Consider the following 22,406-nt stretch of genomic DNA (forward strand, 5'->3'; position numbering starts at 1 on the left):
CAAAGATCACCCCCTCTATAATTCCTATGTGTATTTTCCCAAGGATTGTGCCATTTCCCCAAAATTAAGTGTAAATATGTAACTTTGTTTTGGCCCAGCTGGAGTTTGGACGCACCTTGTGCCATTTTATCCCAAGGCAATACAGAAATTACAGTGTCTAAAAGGACCCCAAAATCACCCCTTCTAATGTTTCCACCTGTATTATCCTAAGTATTGTGCCATTTTCCCAAAATTAAGTGTAAATATGTAACTGTTTTGGCCCAGCTGGAATTTGGATGCACGGTGTGCCATTTTATCCCAAGGCAATACAAAAATTAAAGTGTCTGAAAGGACCCCAAAGATCACCTAGTGCAATCCCCTGTGAAAACCCAGTCACTGTCCTGTGAAAATGAAAAAAGTTTCATACAGGACAATAGGAGACAAAATAAAGCAAAAGTTATTTTAGCCAGGTGCTTGGTATCCCTGTTATCTTTGGGGATAGCCTTTAAATACTTTTTTATTATATTAGCTTGTTACATATTCATAAACAATTGTGCACAGTGAATTTTTTTTCCCAAACTAGTTTACATATTCCAAGAATTTTTTAGCATGGCTCCTCCTGGGGTCCACCTTTTTAGAGCATGCATATTCCTTGGCTGTGGTTTTAGTCCATTAGTTCATTATCATGTTATCTATTATTATTATCTATTATTCTTAGTCCATTTAGTCCATATCACCTTCAGTTTTGGGCCTTGGCCTATATTTTCTTCAGACATTAAATGCTGATTGTGAAAAACACCAATCACTTGTTTTTAAAATTTTAAGTTTAATTGTAATAAAATTGTTATAAAAATAGGAATACAATTAGAGTAATAAAAAATTGGACAATTAGGATTAGGACCACACAAGATGTGAAAAACGGCAATCACTTGTTTTTAAAATGTTAAAAGTTTAATAGTAAAAAATTGTTATAAAAATAGTAATATAATTAGAGTAATAAAAATTTGGACAATTCAGATTAGGACAATACAAGACAATAAAATCAAAGAGTTACAGACATTCTGGGTACCTTTTTCTGGGTAAAATAAGCCTGAAAAAGGACCCACGTTAACAGAGGATTAACCCTTAAAAACAATAACCTGTTGCATATTCATACACCTCATCCATGATGCATAAATTCCATTCAAACACAGGATTCTGTCTGGGCAGTGTCAACTTCTTCCTCTGAATCCTGACAGTGTCTCCAGGGCTGAGCGAGGCAGGATAAAGTTCATTTCTTCTGATAATGGAGCAATAAATTCTCTTTCTCTGAAAGATTCAGGTGTCCTGTGGCTGCCACCAGTGTGAGCACCTCATTCCTTTCTTCAAAAAGTGCCTTACATAGCATAGTTTCTATTTTAACATTAGGTTATAACCTAAAACTATATTTAACACACTACTTAAGAAAATGCAGCATAACTTTCTAACAGAAAACATATAATATTCATTTTAATATTTGCAAAAGCCAGTAATAAAATACGCATTTTCACACTGATAATTAGAATGTCAATAGCAGGGTCCTCATCCTATGTTCACTGGATGTTATCCCATCCAAGCAGGCATTTTAACACAAGCATAGCTATTTTATTATTATATGTAAGCTTAATTAACAACAGAAATAAAACCCATACCTTTATAAAAAAGTTATTTTAAGATCACATATATAGAATCCATTTGAGTATTTGCGAAAAGCCAATATTATAACACGAGGGAATGGCTGGAGCTGTGTCAGCGGGTTTAAATTGGATTATCAGGAAAGGTTCTTCCCCCAGAAGGGAATGGCGCTGACCCAAAGCTGCCAGAGCCCCAAAAGCCTTTGGACAACGCCCTCAGAGTGGGGTTTTTGGGGTGTCAGAACAGGACCAGCGATTAAATATTAAAAAGAAAATCTCTGTAATTCCCTCACAGCCCAGAACGTTCCACAACCCCGACCCCTCACGGCCGGGGCGGGGCAGGGCTGCGCATGCGCGGTGCGCGCGGCGCCAGCTGAGGGCGAGCCCCGCCCCCTGCGTTTGCGCACGGCCCCGCGGCGGAGCCCGCTGAGGGCGAGGGCGGGAAAAGGCGCCCTGAGGGTGAGGGCGGGCGGTTCTTTCATCTCCTTTCCTTCAAATCCCTTCCTTCATCTCCCTTCTCTCTCCTCACATTCTCCTGTAGTTTTTCTTCGATTTCCTCTCAACTCACCCACACCTCACCTCCGAGTTTTGTTGCCCGCCGCTCCGCGCTACTCCGCAGTGTTGTTGTGTCTTCGCGCCTGCCTCAGTTTCCCTCGAATCAGGTGGTGGTTTCTGGGCTGAGGCTGAGGGGGGAGGCTCCTTCCTCACAGCCTAACTCGGCCCTATGCTGCCATGGCGGGGTTTATGGAGTCTTGCTGAGGGGATCTCGGTGCCTTTCGTGATCCAGCCCTCATTTCTAACTTGGGGAAGGTGTTTTCCTCAGGTGTGGGTGAATTTGTTATTCCTGACCTGGGGGGAAAGTTTGTGTGGAGTCAGGCTCGGGGTGGTGAGGGTTCTGTTTCTCCCGTACTCATTTAAAAAACAACTCAAGTCTGGGGGTGTTTGAAATGTGTGAAGAATTTTCATAAGGTCCTTTGAAAATCCTGTAGGTTGGGCACTAGTTAGTACTGAAGAGAACTGCCTTTGGATGTTCATATTTCATAGACTTACAGATAGAAATGTTCTAATTATTGCGTCCTGTAGGCTCAGGGGAGGCCTGTGCTGCCGTGAAAATCAAGAGTCTGATACTGGGGATGATTAGAGGAGCCATCCTGCTCTGTTTTGTGAAAAACACGGGTTTGTTTGAGCTGGTGAATTGTGCAGGAGGTGTTTGTAAATCCAGGGAATGCCCTGGAGAGCTGCAGCCCTTTTCCTTATCCAGGTGCTAATGCAGGTATTTCATTGACAGGTACAGGAATCTCTGCAGAATGGCAACTGCTCAGAAGCAAAAGAATTCTGTGGTATGGTTTTGTTTGTGGATTTCAGCACAATCATGGAGAAAATGGGGGAGTTTTGGCTGGAACAGTGCACCAGGTGCTGTGTGATATTTCTTAATGTGAAAATAGCAGGGTAATTCAGTCTTTTAATTATGAATAAAGGATAGATAGAAAAAAATTACAGAAAAATAATCTGGGCTTTGTTGTCATGCACTTGGTAGAAACCAGCTGTGTCCTACAAATCCTGTAACACCAAGTGCCAGGAATGTGCTGAACTTTCTAAATCACCAAAATGAATTGATTTCTTGCTGTGATTCTCAGAGTGCAGTTGTGTTTCCCAAGAAAATCGCCACGGAGCAGCAATCCCTGATGCTGGTGAAGAGGCTCCTGGCAGTGGCAGTGTCCTGCATCACATACCTGAGGGGGATCTTCCCTGAAAGTGCCTATGGGACCAGATACATGGATGGTAAGGGGGAATTTATAAAAACTGTTTTTAAGCTACCTGATCTTTTTAATGAATGGATGCCATTTTGGTGCATGTTATGGAAACTTCACATATGAATTAATTTAATTTTGGTAATCTTTTGTTTAAAAATTTGTTAATTTTGCTGCTACTAGCTCAGCATTAAAGCTAAGCTCATGCTTGTGAGTAATTTTAGTTTCTTCTTGATATGTGCTCTGAGGCAATGAACTTTTCATTGCACTTTCTGCTGAGTAAATCTGTGTGTATTTTTTTGGTTTTTTTGAGATGTTTGTGTCAAAATTCTGCGAGAAGACAAAAACTCTCCAGGCTCTACCCAGCTGGTGAAATGGTAGGTTGATTGCAGCACACAGGTAAGGCTTCCTCAGCAGCTCAATGCTCAAGGGTTCCTTCCTGCTTATTTGCAGATAAAGGCAAAAAGTTCTCTCCCACATTTGTGTCACAGATGTAACCATGGAGTTTTCAGCTTAGGAGAGCACAAATCTCTCTGTTTGCAGGGTGACTATACTGAATATTTACTAAAGAAATACTAAAGATCTAACACTCTGTATTTGTATACCTCATTCCTCTGGGTGCTCATGAGCACTCAAGGGTGCCCAGAAATGCAAAAATCTAAAAGCAGTTCCTCTCTAGTTGATCAGGAGACTCAAAGCCACCATTTTGCATCTTTCTATTTCAAGATCTCACTCACAGATTTTTTTAGGAGTGTTCAAAGGCAGAGCTGTGCCTGCCAGTGCCATTCTGCCTGTTTGAGCAGTGCCACACCTGGCTGGGATTGGCACCTGGCTGGGATTGGCACCTGGCACTGCAGCTGCTTCTTCTGCTTTTCTTCCTGCTCACAATAGCTCTGAATTCTGTTGCAGGTGCCCTCCTTGCTTTTTAGAAACCTCTGTAAGCCTTAGTTACATATTCCTGTATTTTGTTACCTCCACAAAGGTTCTTTTCCCTTTTCCCCACTCATCCAAAGTGTGGGAGGATGCTGCCTTCATCCCTGGCAGTGCTGAGGGGTTGGGATTTTGGGACAAGGATATTTGAGATATTCTGATATTCCATGTGGAGGGTGAAGCTTCACACCAGATTTATTTAGCTGAAGATACTGAATGTTACAGAAATTAGAGAAAATACACAAAAAAAAAAAATACACACAAGAGAAATGTAAGCTGCACTTAGCAAAGCTTGAGGGCTGAGAGTTGATGTTAGAGTGGGATCAGCCCTGTGCTGTCACACGGTGAGGGAGGGGAAAAGCTGGAATTTCCTCCTGGCTCTTGCCTGGCTGAGGAGATGGAAGGGGCAGCCCAGCTCTCCTTCCCCTGCCAGCAGCAGGACAGGTTCCCTGCTTTGGAGGGAAGGGCTGTGGGACCTCTTGGGAGTGGCCTTTTGTTCACACCAACCTGATTTTTATTTGTTGGCTGTAATTGAACATCAGGAATAAAAACAGGGTAAGTTTTGATTCCCTGCTTGAGTCCTGTACAAAAAGGAAATGGCAACACCTAAATAAAAGCCAGAACTCCTTTGTGCTTCAGCAGTGTTGCTGTTCAGCTGAATTACTGATTTATGAGAAAATCATGGAATGCTTTGGCTTGGAGGGGACCTTGAAGCTTCCTCCAACCCTGTGCCATGGACACCTGCAATTAGACCAAGCTCTCCCCTAATTAATGAATACATATGTTGGAAGGTGTTTGAAGCATTACAATATGTTCTTACTGATCAATGACTTACCTCTAGATTGTATTTTTAATTGATTTGCCTCCAGATTGTATTTTTAATTAATTTGCCTCCAGATTGTACTTTAAATTACTCTTTCAAGAGCTTGGGCTGATTTGGTGTTACACAGCTTGTATCACTGCTAAGAAGGTAGAATGATGGCTAAGTGTTATTTATTGCTCTAATACAGTCAAATGTCACAAAAATTTCATTTTTTGGTGCTATTAGTGAGAAACAAATGAAAATTAGCAGTAGCTGGCCAATGTTGTTTGGTTTTTGCAGGATGTTAGGATGCTATGATGCCTTGCAGAAGAAATACGTAAGTGCTCCAGTCTCATTTCAGTTGCATTGAGGTGTTGATTTCAGTCTGCCCAGGGGTAGCTGAGCTCAGTCAGCTGCAGTGTGGGATGCACAAACATTGCTGCACCAAATTCTTGTAAACAGCAGCACAGAAAGCCAGAGAGGGATCTGTGGGTGTTTTTTTCTGCAGCTGAATCCTCTCCTCCACAGGAGATTCTTGTAAACAGCAGCACAGAAAGCCAGAGAGATCTGTGGGTGTTTTCTTCTGCAGCTGAATCCTCTCCTCCACAGGAGATTCTTGTAAACAGCAGCACAGAAAGCCAGAGAGATCTGTGGGTGTTTTCTTCTGCAGCTGAATCCTCTCCTCCACAGGAGAGGAGTGAAGAGGAAGAAGTTTTTCTTCCTTAGCTGCCTGTGTTGGATTCCAGAGCTAGAGAAAAGCACTTTGGGCAGCACAAATGGGCAATGAAATATATTTAATGTTCTTTGTTTTTTTTTGTTTTCTCTTTTTATGTTCCTGGCAGCTGAGACAGATTGTCCTAGCAGTGAGTATCTCTGAAAGGCAGGGACATGTTTTTAGGGATATTCTTTGAGGAATGTGTAGTTCTCATTGGGATTCCTCTGTTTTTCTTCCAAACCCCAGGTTTATACCCAGACAGAAGATCCTCAGGTAAATCTGCTGGAATATCTCACTGGTGATAATATGGATCCAGTGAAATGTGGCTACAAGCAGGAATATTGAACATGCACAGCTATAAAAAAGAGCATTTTGAAATAGCAGGGGTAAAAATGACTGGGGTCACTGGGAATTGCCATGTGTGGAATTGCTTTTGGGTATTCTCAGGCTGTGCATGAAACCAAAAAATCACTGCAGAGTGAAATGTCCCATCCTGACTCTGCCTGACAAATTTGTGGACTCTGTGGAAAACCCAAACCCACTGGGTGTCACCACCAATGCTCCGTTTCCATAGCCATTGAAACTGAAATATTTTATGCTAAAAACTTCAGCTGATTTTCAAAATACTTTATCATGGTGATTGCTGGAAAGGAATCATCACTTTTATTAAGTTTGAAACAGTTTTGTGCATTTGTACTGTCAATTATTGGAGGATTAGGAAGCTGTGTTCAGCACATGGGAGCTGGGCTGTAGTTATTCCTTCAGAGGTGGATAGATCAGTGAGCAGAGCTGCAGCAGGATGTTCAGGATGCATTTGATAATTCCTGGCTTTGTTTGCAGGCAGTCACAGAGTGTTACCACTTCAAGTTCAAGTACACCCACAATGGGCCACTCCTGGATTTTGGCAGGTACAGCCCTGGGACTGCTCCATGTCCCTTGGACACCCCTGAATGTCACAGCTCTGCATTTGATCTGTTTGCTTTTGAAATCCTGCATCTTGAGACTTAATTTTATCAACATACTTACTAAAATACTATGAATAATTTTGTTGAATTATGCTCCTCATTTTAATATCCACCCAGCAGATGATGCTCAGTGTCAGAGTCTGATACTCTGAGGATATTTGAGATTTTCATGTGTGGGGGGTGAAGCTTCACACCAGATTGAATTATCTGAAGACACTGAATGTTACTGGAATTCCTCATTTAGCAGAAATTATAGAAAATACACCCAAAACCCAACAGAAATGTAATTTGTGATGCACAACTCAGTCATGGTGGAATTTCCAGTGCTGAGATAAGAACATTGGGCATCCCCAGCCATGGGGAGGGGATTCCTGGGTTGAAAGAGGAAAAGGGCAGGTTTGGGCTGCATGTCCAGGGCAGATTCCTCCTGGCAGGGTGGGCAGGCCCTGGCACAGGTGCCCAGAGCAGCTGGGGCTGCCCTGGATCCCTGGCAGTGCCCAAGGCCAGGCTGGAGCCACCTGGGATGGTGGCAGGGGTGGGATGGGATGGGATTTATATTTCCACCCTAATAACTGGTGATTCTATGAAGCTGCTCCAGTCAATTCCTCTCTTCTTCAGAATTCCTTTGTTTGTTTTTAGTTTTTACACTTTTTGGGCCAAACCCTTGCTTCACTTCCCTTGTATCAATCTGGCAAACTCAAGGAGACATTCAGGAGTTTTTAATGACCTGGGGGAGAAGCACTGGCCCCAGCAGTTCCCATTCAACCCCAGCAGTTCCCATTCAACCCCAGCAGTTCCCATTCAACCCCAGCAGTTCCCATTCAACCCCAGCAGTTTGTCTAAAGTGGGGACACAGCCCTGCTCCCCACATCTTCTCCAGACCCTTTTCCATGCTGGAAAGACCCCAACCCTAAAATAAACCCCCCCAAAAACATCCTAAAAACCCCCAATGTTTTGCTCAGTCATAGCTACAGAGAAATGGCTTATTTTAAGAGAAGTAATTGAAATAAGTTAGTTCAAACTCCTCCCAGCCTCCCTCCTGCATAAAATGCTCCTTAAAATAGAAAAGGAATACCAGGGCATACTTGCCCTGCTCTGCAGGTGCTCAGGTGTGAGGAGCTGGGAAACAGAGGGAGAGGTTTTGGCACTGAGCTGGGATTTGGGTCAACTTCTGGTGGATTGGGAGCGTGGAAATGCCAAGAATCACTTGAGCACCAGGTTTGTTATCATTACCAATTGTGGGAAATAGATCTGTTGAAAATTTCCAGTGTTGAGGAGACATTTAGAGTGCCTAAATGTTTCTAAATTTGCAGTGTTGAGGAAATATTTAGAGAGCCTAAATGTGCTCAATGTTGAGGAAACTTCAAGAGTGCCTTTATTTAAGGGAAAGCACATAGGTAGGGCTTCCCAGAAGTGGGGCTTTCACAAGTTCCTCCTTTTCTCTTTCAGTATTTCCTTTGGGTATTTAGGCACTGTGTGATGTAGGATGGAGCAGCTGGTGCCAGCTGCTGATCCCTGAACTCTCCTGATGTCCCTGGCTCAGGCTTTGATCTCCCAAGGGGCAGAGAAGGTGCAGGGTTAGGAACTGCAGTGCTCAATCTCAGACCTCAGGCAATAAAATGTTTGTGAACAAACAGAGAGTGAAAGTGCTCACTCTGTATCAAAATTGACTGGAATCTACCAATATAGCCTGAGCTTGTGCTGAACCAAGCAGTGGCAAGTGTGGTGTCTCACCCCAGAGACACTTTTGGCCAGCTGGGAGCTGCAGCCCAGGCCTGCAGGAGCTCTGGTGCTCCTCAGGTTTCCCTCTGTGGAGAAGCTTTAAGGGGATGGTGAAGGAAAGGAGTCGGTTCTGATGGAGGGTTTGGATCCAGAGCTTTATTCTGGCCCAGAAGCCTCTGAATGCAGCACCAGCTCCAACAGAACTCCCTGAGCCCGGGGTTGCTGCTCCTTTAACCCCGGGGAGAGGGGCAGGGAAGGGGCAGGGAGGCACCAAGCAGGGACAGGAGGGGAGGGACAAAGGGACAAAGGACACCTGGATGGCCCAATGCCCCCAGGGGTTTGAGTCTGGATTCCTTCTGGAGTTCCAGGAGTGACAGACAGCGCTGGGAGGGGGAAGGAGAGGTGACTGACACACCTGGCAGGGAATTATCAGGGGAGGGACCTGAGCTAAACCCTGAATTCACAACCCAACAAAACCTCCCATGGCTGCTGTGTGCTTTCAGCAAGGACAAGAAGTCCGAGTGCCCCATCAGCTGTGCCGACACCAAGAAGGCCAGCATCCTCCTGATCCGCAAGATCTACATCCTGATGCAGAACCTGAGCCCCCTGCCCAGCGACGTCTGCCTCACCATGAAACTGCTCTACTACGATGAGGGTATGCCCAAAAACCCCTTGGCCAGGAGCTCTTCCCCTGGCAGGATGAGAGGCCTCAGCTTCTCCATGTTTGCTCTTCTGGGATGTGGGCTGGAGATTGTTTATCCAAAGATGTGAATTGTTTTTAATGAATGACCAATCACAGCCAGCTGTGTCAGACTCTCTGAGTCAGGGGTTTTTATTATTAATTCTTTTCTAGACTTCTGATGTGTCCTTTCTCTTTCTTTAGTATAGTTTTAGAATGTAATATAATGCATGGTATATAATGCATGGTATATAATGCATGGTATATAATGCATGGTATATAATGCATGGTATATAATGCATGGTATATAATGCATGGTATATAATGCATGGTATATAATGCATGGTATATAATGCATGGTATATAATGCATGGTATATAATGCATGGTATATAATGCATGGTATATAATGCATGGTATATAATGCATGGTATATAATGCATGGTATATAATGCATGGTATATAATGCATGGTATATAATGCATGGTATATAATGCATGGTATATAATGCATGGTATATAATGCATGGTATATAATGCATGGTATATAATGCATGGTATATAATGCATACTATATAATGCATACTATATAATGCATACTATATAATGCATACTATATAATGCATACTATATAATGACGATAATATAAGATGATAATATAATATAAGATGATAATATAATATAAGATGATAATATAATATAAGATGATAATATAATATATAATATATACAATATAATATATTATATAATGTGTAACATAATACATTATATATTATATTGTATATAATATAATATATATTTTATTATATACAATGTATTATATAATTTATAATATAATAATAATAATCAGCCTTCTGAGAACAGGGAGTCAAATTCTCACTCTCACCTGGTCCTGGGGACCTCCCAACACCCCAAGGGGACACTGCCATGTCACCCTGATTGATCAGGCTGTGCAAAGCAAGCCAAACAAGGGCATTTTCCAGTTTTTAGTGGATAATATTTGTGGTTGCTGGGACTTGCTCAGTGAGGCTGTTTCATGTGGGGCTGTTCCTCAGGACAGGTTGAATCCCAAGGGGAGGGGATGTGATCTCACTGCAGGAACACAGTCCTGGCACTGACTGCATTTGGCTGGGGTTTAAAACACTTGGAGTTTCCCAGAGTATGTCAGGCTATAGCATCATTTCCCAGCCTGGAGACTCTCCAAATACCTGGCTCTGCTTTCTGAGTGTGTTACTGCCTTACAATGGCAAATCAGAGCTTCTGTTTTCCCTCTCTGTATCTACAACCTCTTCCAAAGAGCTTTACCAGGGCTTTGCCTGTTGTGCTTCATTTATCCAAAATGAATATTGAATACTTCCCTCCCCACACACAATTTTTTGCAGTAACTCTGTATTTAAAGGAGAAAAGAGTTAAAATCAGTTTTGCAAGAGCATCTTTCATTGTCCCCCATTTCATTTCTCTGCAGTTACCCCCCCTGATTACCAACCCCCAGGGTTCAAGGAGGCCAAGGACGAGGGGCTGCTGTTTAAGGAGGAGCCCATGTACCTCAACGTGGGGGAGGTGCCAACGCCTTTTCACCTGCTCAAACTGAAAATCACAACCGAGAAACAGCGCATGGAGAATGTTGATAAGAGCATCCTAAAGCAGGGAGAGACTGCTGAGCCTCTCCAGGTGTGTGGGCTGAGCAGGGGTGACCCACAGGAGGAGAGCCAGCTCATGAATGTAAGAGCACAGCCTTGCTTTTGGGGGGCTTTTTGAATTTTTTGTGGTGTATCATCTAGGAAAAGTCCATTATTGTTTCACTGTGTGTAAGCCATGACCCCCTCTATTTTCAGACATGCTTAAGGAAGACAATATGTCTTAAATTCATTTTTTTCCCTCATTTTACTGCTCCACTTTGCAGCCTGGCACTGGTGAAGCAATGCTGTGCACAAGGAGCAGCAGAGGCACAGCTCATGCCATGGGGACCCTGCCATGTGTCCCAGCACAGGGCACAGGTGGAACCTCACCCTGCCATGTCACAATCAGTTATTTCAGTTTATTCCACCTCAAATCCATCTCAAAAGTGTGTCCTAAATCATCTGAGTGGAAACTTCTTCCTTGTGTGGCTGCAGCCAGTGACACACCTGTTTCTTAATCTAGGAGGATCCTGTCTTGGATAATCAAGTGGAAGATGAGAATCATGGGAATATTTCAGAAGCTCGAGGTAATGTTTGATGTATTACATTTTATTTTTTCACGATATTATTTTTACATTATATTATTTTTACATTATATTATTTTTACACTATGTTATTTTACACTATGTTATTTTACACTATATTTTTTACACTATATTTTTTTTACACTATATTTTTTACACTATATTATTTTACACTATATTTTTTTTACACTATATTTTTTTTACACTATATTTTTTTACACTATATTTTTTTACACTATATTTTTTTACACTATATTTTTTTACACTATATTTTTTTACACTATATTTTTTTTACACTATATTTTTTTTACACTATATTTTTTTTACACTATATTTTTTTACACTATATTTTTTACACTATATTTTTTTTACATTATATTTTTTTTGCACTATATTTTTTTTGCACTATATTTTTTTTACACTATATTTTTTTTACACTATATTTTTTTTACACTATATTTTTTTACACTATATTTTTTTACACTATATTTTTTTACACTATATTTTTTTACACTATATTATTTTTTCACTATATTTTTTTTCACTATTTTTTTCACTATATTATTTTTTCACTATATTATTTTTTCACTATATTATTTTTTCACTATATTTTTTTTTCACTATATTTTTTTTTCACTATATTATTTTTTCACTATATTATTTTTTCACTATATTTTTTTTTCACTATATTTTTTTTCACTATATTTTATTTTTTTTCACTATTTTTTTTTTACTATATTTTTTTTTCACTGTATTTTTTTCACTATATTTTTTTCACTATATTTTTTCACTATATTATTTTTATTATTATTATTTTTTTATATTATTTTTATTATTTTTATATTATTTCTGTATTTATTATATAATAATATTATATTAAACTTTTGTATAAGAATTTTCATTAGAATATATTTTTATAAGATATTTTTGTTAAATTATACAATAATTTTGATATTTTTCAAACCCCTCAATTGTCTATATTCAATTTTTCATTATTTCCTTCACATATATGACTGTGCCTTCATTTGCTATCAGGAATTTATTCTGTAAAGCACTTGGTGAACAGATGTTAACATGTTAACACATGACTAACATGTTTTCATGTTACTGTTCAAAATTCTGATCTTCTGTTCCAGTTTATCAGCTAAGCTAAATTGAATGGGCTTTATATTTAGAAATAAATTTTATTTGCTTTTTCGACTCTTTTTTTACTAATAATTACCGAGTTATTTAGTTTTTAATAACATTTAGTTTGCACATTAAGCTCCAAGAGGTTTTGTACTGTTGAGCTCATTACTGCAGACTTGGGAAGCAGAATTCTCTGTGCAAAAAACAGTGCTCTGCGTCTGTTTATTTGTTGTGGGGTTTTTTTTTGTTTAATTTCAGCTTTTTGAGCTTCAATTCCTCACCAATCCCACTTTTAGCCACCATTTTCCCTGCACTAGCCCGGGGCTGAGGAGGAGTTGAGAGCATCTTTGTGCTGTGCTGGTCCCGGTGCAGCACCTGCAGAGGGAGCTGCTCGTGCCTCTCTCTGCTGTTCCTGCAGCAGAAACCTCACCAGAGTTTTGTTTTATGGACAGCAGCCTCACCAGAGTTTTGTTTTATGAACAGAGGCCTCACCAGAGTTTTGTTTTATGGACAGCAGCCTCACCAGAGTTTTGGTTTATGAACAGAGGCCTCACCAGAGTTTTGTTTTATGAACAGAGGCCTCACCAGAGTTTTAGTTTATGGACAGCAGCCTCACCAGAGTGTGTTTTGTTATATGAACAGCAGCCTCACCAGAGTGTGTTTTGTTTCATGAACAGAGATCTCACCAGAGTGTGTTTTGGTTCATGAACAGAGGCCTCACCAGAGTGTGTTTTGGTTCATGAACAGAAGCTCACCAGAGTGTGTTTTGGTTCATGAACAGAAGCTCACCAGAGTGTGTTTTGTTATATGAACAGAGGCCTCACCAGAGTGTGTTTTGTTTATGAACAGAGGCCTCACCAGAGTGTGTTTTGGTTCATGAACAGAAGCTCACCAGAGTGTGTTTTGGTTCATGAACAGAAGCTCACCAGAGTGTGTTTTGGTTCATGAACAGAAGCTCACCAGAGTGTGTTTTGGTTCATGAACAGAAGCTCACCAGAGTGTGTTTTGGTTCATGAACAGAAGCTCACCAGAGTGTGTTTTGGTTCATGAACAGCAGCCTCACCAGAGTGTGTTTTGGTTCATGAACAGAAGCTCACCAGAGTGTGTTTTGTTATATGAACAGCAGCCTCACCAGAGTGTGTTTTGGTTCATGAACAGAAGCTCACCAGAGTGTGTTTTGGTTCATGAACAGAAGCTCACCAGAGTGTGTTTTGTTATATGAACAGAGGCCTCACCAGTGTTTTGGTTCATGAACAGCAGCCTCACCAGAGTGTGTTTTGTTATATGAACAGAGGCATCACCAGAGTGTGTTTTGTTTCATGAACAGAGGCCTCACCAGAGTGTGTTTTGTTATATGAACAGCAGCCTCACCAGAGTGTGTTTTGTTATATGAACAGAGGCATCACCAGAGTGTGTTTTGGTTTCTGAACCATTCTGTGTTTGGCTCTGCTGTTTCCAGCTGGTTCCTGTGCTGCCCTTTCCCCGTGTGCTGCAGCACTTGGAGAATTGAAGGTGAATGGTTTTGGCATCACAGAATCCCAGAGTGGCTTGGGAGCACCTTCAAGCTCACCCAGTGCCACCCCTGCCATGGCAGGGCCACCTTCCATGACCCCAGTGGCTCCTGGGCACTGCCAGGGGTCCAGGGGCACCCACAGCTTCTCCTCACAGCCTGCCAGGGAACAATTCCCAATTCCCAGTGTCCCACCCATCAGGGTAGAGCCATTCCCTGTGTCCTGCCCCTCCAGGCCTTGTCCAAAGTCCCTCTCTGAGCTCTCCTGGAGCCTTTTCTGCAGCCTGAACAACCCCAACTCTCTCAGCCTTTCCTTGCAGAGGAACTTGAACAGCTACAAGTATTTTTGTTAGGATGAATCACACAAAAATGAATTTCCTCAAGTGTTTTTTTTCCTATCACTGTAAATAAAATCTGGCAGTAAATAACTGTCCTGGCTCCTCCAGCCCTGGAAGCTCCCCACTGCTGGCTTTTAATCACAGCTCCAAAATGTGCACCCAATCTGTCTCCAGCTCAAAACATGAGACACCAAATTGTCCTCAGGCATCTCAGGAGCTTCCTTTTCTGATTTGAGATGAACCATCCTCTGCTTTTCCTCCTGCTTTGTGCTCACATTGCCCAGTTTAGCCCAGGGGCCTGAGGACTCAACTTTGCTGCCAAACAAACTGAAGAAGGAATTGCTGCTTGTTGATCTGCTCCTCTTGGAGAGGCTGGATAGAAGCATCCAGACAATCTGGAACCCATTTGCTGTACAGAAATGTTGGGTTTGGGTTTGTTTTTTTTTTTTTGAGAAGAAACATGTGCAGCTTTGCCAAACCAGCTGCCATTTCCATGCTGTTGAAAAATAATGGTGCAAATGTGTAGCAAACAGCACATGTGGATCAGAATTTTGGTCTTGACAATTCTAGTAGGCTGCAGAACTGGAATAACCACATGAAGCTGTGCCTGATTCTTCTAAAGAGTCACAAAATTTCCAAAACCATGCAGAAATCCAGAAAATTTCTTGTCCTGGGGAGTTGGCAAATGCTTCATTTACAGGAACTACGAGGCACAGGGAAAATCCATTTGTCAGCCTGGAATTCTTGTGTTGTTCCACAGCTGATGTCACCCATTCACCATTCCCTGCTCCTGCCTGTGTCCTAGAAAAACAGCATGAATTAGGAACAGCAAAAACCTGCCTGGAGCTGCCTGTTCCCCCTGAGGATCTGTTCCTGCAGCTGCAGGCACTGAGGGGGCTCTGGGATTGCTCCTGGCTGGGGCTGGGAGGGCAGGGCTGGCCCAGAGTGGCTTTTTCCCTGTCCTGCAGCACAAAACAGGCTCGGGTTTGAATCAGATCCCCTGAGCAGGGCAGTGTGTGAGGGAGCTGGGGATCAAAGCCACTCCTGCAGAGATCCTGCAGTGAGCTGGAGGTTGGCAGAGTAAAGAATAAATTCAGAGCTTGGTGGAGTTCAGGGTGTGCTCTGTAAGGAGCTGTTCCCAGCAGTTGTAAAGTGTTCTTGGAGCAGAGCTGGTGGTGTTTGCTCTGGATTGTTGGTGTGTTAACAGCTGCATTGAACTCTCCAATTCTTTCCTTCTTGCAGAAAAGGATTCAGCTCATGAAGAGGAAGCTGGAGGGATCCAGACTCCCTCCCATGTTTCTAATCCTCAGGTAGGAACACTCTGCTCTGTCATCTTCAGCTGTTTCTGGAGCTTCTGTGCAGCTCCTTCCCTCCTCTGAGTGATTCATGGGTAACCTGCTGGAGCCTCATTTCCCACAGTCACTGTTTCCAGCAGCAAAATTCCTTTCCATTTCACTTCCTGGTGTTTTCCCAAACTATTCTAAAGCACTGACAAAAGGCTCTGAACTACAGCTCTCAAAACAAACAGGTGCTGGGACTGTTGCTGAGTGAAAAGGGGAATGTAATTTCCATGGTAATAAACTGCCTAATGGGAATTCCACTGCTAATTCTGACAAACCAAAGCTTGTTTAAAAGTCGATTAAAACTTACAAATTCAAGTTTATAACTCAGGTTATATTCCCTGCATGTAGAAATTGGTGGCATTTATACATGGAGGACTGCTTCACACAGGTCCTTAAGATTCCTTAAAAGAGGAGAGCTGTGGGTAAGTGTCAGTGATTGCCTGGGTGAAACCAGCACATGCTTCTCTCTGCCAGGGCCCTGTAAAAGCTGTGATTTCCAGGGCTTATCACAATTTCAATGCCCCCTATTTCAGTCTGAAGGCAGGCACTGTGCAGAGCAGTGAATGCCCCACACTGAGCACTGCTGGGTGTCTCCAGGGTTTGTTTTTTGCTGCTGTAACAAGGCAAAATCAATTTTCTGATTCCAGGTTGATCATTTGACCCGTAAAACATCTGAGCTGATTGTGTCAGAGAGCAGGACAAGAAGTGGAAAGATATTCCAAAGCTGCATTGTTAGTATCAATTTTTCTTTAATTCTCATAATTTCTGTTGCAAACAGTGAATAAAACTCAGAGCTTGAATGCATTTGCCATTGACAGAATGAAACTCTCATCACTTCCTAAATTCCCATTCAATTCCAACACTGTCAAAAAGAATTCCATCCCAAGGACTTGGCAGCTGATTTGATGCAGGTAACACAGGTTGAGATAAATTCCTTTAAATTCCTTCGTTTTAGTTGATCTTTAGCCAAATTTCCTGCTGCTTTGACCCATCTGTGCCAGCAGAGCTCACCCAGTGCTTCCTTGTGCTTCTCCTTGGGAAACACTGGGCCAAAATGATAACCTCACCCATGTGACTGCTTCATTCCAAGAAAAATCCCTTTTTTTAACTTAAATCAGGTCAGTCTGGCAGGCAGTGCTGCTTGTGGGGACCCAAACCTTCCCACCTGGCACAGCTGGAGCAGATGTTGTGTCCAGGCTGGAATTTGACCTTTGGGCCCCATGTCTGTGCTGCTCCTTCACTGCCTGAGCCTGGCAGCTGCAGCTCTGGGAGCTTTTGGGGGCCTTCACCTGATATTTGGAATATTGGGAATGCTGAGAGAGGGGTAGATCCTTCTCCAAAACCTGTGGGGTGAATTTTTCTCTCTTTTTACACAGGAAACTGTTCCCTGTGAGGGTGGGGAATTCTCTGGAATTTCCAGAAAAGCTGTGGCTGCCCCTGCATCCCTGAAGTGTCCCAGGCCAGCTTGGGGCACCCTGGGACAGTGGAAGGTGTCCCTGCCATGGCAGGGGTGGCACTGGATGAGCTCTAAGGTCCCTTCCTGCTTCCAACCAGTCACATTCAGTGCTTTTTGTCACTCAGTGATGTAACAAAAAAAAGAGAAGGTTGTTCTGTTTGCTCACCATCCCTGGGTACTTTTCAAAGAGATTTTACTGAATTAGTAATAAATTTATTAAACAAAACACAATTGCTTTAAATAACCAAAAGGACAGTGGAGCTAAAGGTTCATTGTCATCTTGGAATGGAAGCTAAAGGTTCATGGTCATCATTGAATGGAAGCTAAAGGTTCATTGATGGAAGCTAAAGGTTCATGGTTCATCTTGGAATGGAAGCTAAAGGTTCATTGATGGAAGCTAAAGGTTCATGATCATCTTGGAATGGAAGTTAAAGGTTCATTGATGGAAGCTAAAGGTTCATGGTCATCTTGGAATGGAAGCTAAAGGTTCATGGTCACCTTGGAATGGAAGCTAAAGGTTCATTGACATTTGAATGGAAGCTAAAGGTTCATTGATGGAAGCTAAAGGTTCATGGTCATCTTGGAATGGAAGCTAAAGGTTCATTGACATATTTGAATGGAAGCTAAAGGTTCATGGTCATCTTCGGATGGAAGCTAAAGGTTCATGGTCATCTTGGGATGGAAGCTAAAGGTTCATTGATGGAAGCTAAAGGTTCATGGTCATCATTGAATGGAAGCTAAAGGTTCATTGATGGAAGCCAAAGGTTCATTGACATCTTGGAATGGAAGCTAAAGGTTCATTGTCACCTTGGAATGGAAGCTAAAGGTTCATTGACATTTGAATGGAAGCTAAAGGTTCATTGATGGAAGCTAAAGGTTCATGGTCACCTTGGAATGGAAGCTAAAGGTTCATGGTCATCATTGAATGGAAGCTAAAGGTTCATTGTCATCATTGAATGGAAGCTAAAGGTTCATTGACATCTTGGAATGGAAGTTAAAGGTTCATGGTCACCTTGGAATGGAAGCTAAAGGTTCATGTTCATCTTTGAATGGAAGCTAAAGGTTCATTGATGGAAGCTAAAGGTTCATGGTCATCATTGAATGGAAGCTAAAGGTTCACTGACATCTTGGAATGGAAGCTAAAGGTTCATTGATGGAAGCCAAAGGTTCATGGTCACCTTGGAGTGGAAGCTAAAGGTTCATGGTCATCATTGAATGGAAGCTAAAGGTTCATGGTCATCTTGGGATGGAAGCTAAAGGTTCATTGATGGAAGCCAAAGGTTCATTGACATCTTGGAATGGAAGCTAAAGGTTCATTGATGGAAGCTAAAGGTTCATGGTCATCTTGGAATGGAAGCTAAAGGTTCATTGACATCTTGGAATGGAAGCTAAAGGTTCATTGATGGAAGCTAAAGGTTCATGGTCATCTTGGAATGGAAGCTAAAGGTTCATTGACATTTGAATGGAAGCTAAAGGTTCATTGATGGAAGCTAAAGGTTCATGGTCATCTTGGAATGGAAGCTAAAGGTTCATGGTCATCTTGGAATGGAAGCTAAAGGTTCATGGTCATCTTGGAATGGAAGCTAAAGGTTCATTGTCATCTTTTCCTGAAGGTTCATGGTCATCTTGGAATGGAAGCTAAAGGTTCATTGATGGAAGCTAAAGGTTCATTGTCATCTTTTCCTGAAGGTTCATGGTCATCTTGGGATGGAAGCTAAAGGTTCATTGTCATCTTGGAATGGAAGCTAAAGGTTCATTGTCATCTTTTCCTGAAGGTTCATGGTCATCTTTTCCTGGGACAGTCAGAAGCAGCAGCACTGAGCTCTCAGGGGGTTGTTGGTGCTGGGCAGCCTCTGCAGGGTGCAGAGCTGGAGTCATGGAATGGTTTGGAGGAAGGGACCTTAAAGCCTGGCCAGGGTCACCTTCCACCATCCCAGGGTGCTCCCAGCCTGGCCTTGGACACTTCCAGGGATGGGGCATCCATGGAATCATCTGTGCCAGGGCCTCCCCCCCTGACAGGGAAGGATTTCTGTCTTATCTCCAACCTCAATTTCCCTCTTTCAGTCTGAACCTCCCCACCTGACAGGGAAGGATTTCTCCCTTATCTCCAACCTCAATTTCCCTCTTCCAGTCTGAACCCACCACTCCTTGTCCTGTGCTGCAGTTCCTGCTGGCCACAGCTCCTTGCTGCAGCTGTGGCAGCAGGAAAACATCTCAGCCTTCCCCAGTGGGTCAGATCTGCCAGGAAATAGCATCCAGATGTTCCTGCAGGCCCAGCACATCTGGGCAGGCACTGGAGGGAGGCTCTGGCTGTGTCCCAGCTCTGTCCTGCTGAGGGTGGCTGTGCCCTGTGCTGGCCCCACAGAGCTCCTGTAATTCCATTCTTGGTTTTCCTTGGCAGGTGCACCAGGCTGAGCCCCCCTCCAGCCAGGAGGTGCTGCCCAAAAGGAGGAAGCTCAGCGAGCCCAAGGAGCAGATTTAGGTGCCCAAAGGAGGAAGCTCAGCAAGTCCAAGGAGCAGTTTTAGTTGCCCAAAGGAGGAAGTTCAACAATTCCAAGGAGCAGTTTTAGTTGCCCAAAAGGAGGAAGCTCAGCAATTCCAAGGAGCAGATTTAGTTGCCCAAAGGATGAAGTTCAACAATTCCAAGGAGCAGTTTTAGTTTCCCAAAAGGAGGAAGCCCAAGGAGCAGATTTAGTTGCCCAAAGGATGAAGCTCAAGGAGCAGTTTTAGTTGCCCAAAGGATGAAGCTCAGCAATCCCAAGGAGCAGTTTTGGTTTCCCAAAAGGATGAAGCCCAAGGAGCAGATTTAGTTGCCCAAAAGGAGGAAGCCCAAGGAGCAGTTTTGGTTTCCCAAAAGGATGAAGCCCAAGGAGCAGTTTTAGTTGCCCAAAGGATGAAGTTCAGCAATTCCAAGGAGCAATTTTAGTTGCCCAAAAGGAGGAAGCTCAGCAAACCCAAGGAGCAAATTTAGTTTCCCAAAAGGAGGAAGCCCAAGGAGCAGATTTAGTTGCCCAAAAGGAGGAAGCCCAAGGAGCAGTTTTAGTTGCCTAAAGGATGAAGCTCAGCAATTCCAAGGAGCAGTTTTAGTTGCCCAAAGGATGAAGCCCAAGGACAGTTTTAGTTGCCCAAAGGATGAAGCCCAAGGACAGTTTTAGTTGCCCAAAGGAGGAAGCTCAGTAATTCCAAGGAGCAGTTTTAGTTGCCCAAAAGGAGGAAGCTCAGCAATTCCAAGGAGCAGCTTTAGTTGCCCAAAGGATGAAGCCCAAGGACAGTTTTAGTTGCCCAAAGGAGGAAGCTCAGCAATTCCAAGGAGCAGTTTTAGTTGCCCAAAGGAAGAAGCTCAGCAATTCCAAGGAGCAGCTTTAGTTGCCCAAAGGATGAAGCCCAAGGAGCAGATTTAGTTGCCCAAAGGATGAAGCCCAAGGACAGTTTTAGTTGCCCAAAGGAGGAAGCTCAGCAATCCCAAGGAGCAGTTTTGGTTGCCCAAAAGGAGGAAGCCCAAGGAGCAGTTTTAGTTTCCCAAAAGGATGAAGCCCAAGGAGCAGTTTTAGTTTCCCAAAGGAGGAAGCTCAGCAATTCCAAGGAACAGTTTTAGTTGCCCAAAGGATGAAGCTCAGCAATTCCAAGGAGCAGTTTTAGTTGCCCAAAGGATGAAGCTCAGCAGTTCCAAGGAACAGTTTTTGTAGCCCATCTCCTGCTGTCCCAAGTTCTCCACTCCTGTTTGTTTGGTTGTTCACTGTTGGTTTGAAGGATCTGTTCTGCTCCATTAGCAATCTCATGGGGATGTTTTTTTAAGGAAGGAAAATGTCAGGAAGCCCAGCTTAAGAATTCCAGACTCCTTTTGTACAGGACCAGAAATCCTTGGATTTTGGGGGTTTGTGGGTTGGCTCCAGGTCCTGATGGTGATGGAGGGAATTCATCCCTCAGCACAAGGTTTCCCCCGTGCCTCTGGGCTCTGGTTCTGAGCTGAGGACCTGCCTGCCCCAGAACCTCTCCAGTTTTGGGGTGATTTCCAGAGCTTTCCACAGGGCTGGGCTGTCAGTTACAGACTGTTACAGTTTTTGGGGTTACGGTTTTTGCTTTTCCTACCGGGACAGTTGGAGGAGTCGGATGCTTTGCATTTCTTCCAGAGCAGAAGCACCATCCTCAGGTGAAGAACGAGCCTTCTTCATGCCTTGAATTCCAGGCTCTCTGCCAGCATGCAGGAATTTCGGTATCCGCGGCTCCTCTGCTCCGTTCCAAGGAGCACCGGCAGAGCCCGGCTGTGCTCAGGACGGTTTGAGGCAGGGGCGGGACACGGTACCGAGCCCCCCTGCACCCCCGAGCCGTTCGTTCTCAGGGAACGGGAGTGAAGCCGCTCCCGCCGGCAGGGCGGGGACAGCTGAACGTTCCTTGGCGGGTTTGGCTTTCAAATGAGCAATGTCCGTTCGTCATCGCTCCTCCATTAAACGGCGTTCAGCTTTGAGCGGCGTGCTCCGTTACCGGCGGCACGGGACGCGAGCGGGGAGAGGACGGGAACGCGAGGGGAGAGGGAGACGGGAACGGGAACGGGACAGAGGATGGGAGAGGGAGACGGGATGGGAACGGGACACCGGGATGAGAGAGGGAGAGGGAGACGGGATGGGAGAGGGAGACGGGACACGGGACACGGGATGGGAGAGGGAGATGGGAACGGGACACGGGATGGGAGAGGGAGACGGGACGGGAACGGGATGGGAGAGGGAGACGGAACGGGAACGGGACACGGGATGGGAGAGGGACACGGGATGGGAACGGGATGGGAGAGGGAGACAGGATGGGAACGGGACACGGGACAGGACGGGAACGGGATGGGAGAGGGAGACGGGACACGGGATGGGAGAGGGAGACGGGAACGGGACACGGGACACGGGATGGGAACGGGACACGGGATGGGAACGGGACACGGGACAGGACGGGAATGGGATGGGACACGGGAATGGGACACGGGACAGGGATGGCAGAAGGAGACGGGACTGGGGCGGGGACGGGACGGGAATGGGATGGGAGAGGGAGACGGGACTGGAGCGGGGAAGGGACACGGGACAGGACATGGAATGGGACAGGAAACGGGACTGGAGCGGGAACGGGATTGGGATGCGACACGGGACAGGACTGGAGCGGGGATGTGACAAGGGACAGAACACAAAATGGGACACAGGACGGGACACGGAATGGTACATAGGAGGGGACACGGAATGGGACACAGGAGGGGAC

General features: G+C 44.0%; 1 protein-coding gene across 10 annotated transcripts; it reads left to right on the plus strand.

The window, feature by feature from the left end:
* The first annotated feature begins 1,998 nt into the window (after positions 1-1,998).
* HORMAD1 (HORMA domain containing 1) lies at positions 1,999-21,636 on the plus strand. 10 transcript variants are annotated; one of them, XM_077192092.1, is made up of 15 exons: positions 1,999-2,090; positions 2,715-2,807; positions 2,920-2,971; positions 3,269-3,413; positions 3,696-3,759; positions 5,415-5,451; positions 5,957-5,977; positions 6,076-6,102; positions 6,670-6,737; positions 9,020-9,171; positions 10,659-10,915; positions 11,336-11,399; positions 15,615-15,682; positions 16,363-16,446; positions 19,573-21,636. In XM_077192092.1, exons 3-15 carry the CDS (start codon positions 2,939-2,941, stop codon positions 19,651-19,653), a joined length of 1,101 nt encoding a protein of 366 aa, XP_077048207.1. In that variant the 5' UTR covers positions 1,999-2,090; positions 2,715-2,807; positions 2,920-2,938; the 3' UTR covers positions 19,654-21,636. The 10 variants fall into 10 exon arrangements, 9 of the variants coding, with proteins under 9 accessions (XP_077048207.1, XP_077048209.1, XP_077048208.1 ...); XM_077192093.1 differs by lacking the exon at positions 1,999-2,090 and adding an exon at positions 2,101-2,293; XM_077192097.1 differs by lacking the exon at positions 1,999-2,090 and having other exon boundaries at positions 2,589-2,807; positions 19,573-19,653; positions 19,698-21,636.
* The last annotated feature ends 770 nt before the right edge of the window (positions 21,637-22,406 follow it).

This window comes from Agelaius phoeniceus, chromosome 31, assembly GCF_051311805.1.
Source record: "Agelaius phoeniceus isolate bAgePho1 chromosome 31, bAgePho1.hap1, whole genome shotgun sequence".
In the NCBI taxonomy this organism is placed as follows: Eukaryota; Metazoa; Chordata; class Aves; order Passeriformes; family Icteridae; genus Agelaius; species Agelaius phoeniceus.

Coding starts and splice junctions, on each gene's coding strand:
- HORMAD1 (XM_077192092.1), top strand. CDS start 2,939: ATGGCAACTGCTCAGAAGCAAAAGAATTCTGTG. Junction 2,972..3,268: donor AGAAGCAAAAGAATTCTGTG/GTATGGTTTTGT, acceptor TGTGATTCTCAG/AGTGCAGTTGTGTTTCCCAA. Junction 16,447..19,572: donor AGATATTCCAAAGCTGCATT/GTTAGTATCAAT, acceptor TTTCCTTGGCAG/GTGCACCAGGCTGAGCCCCC.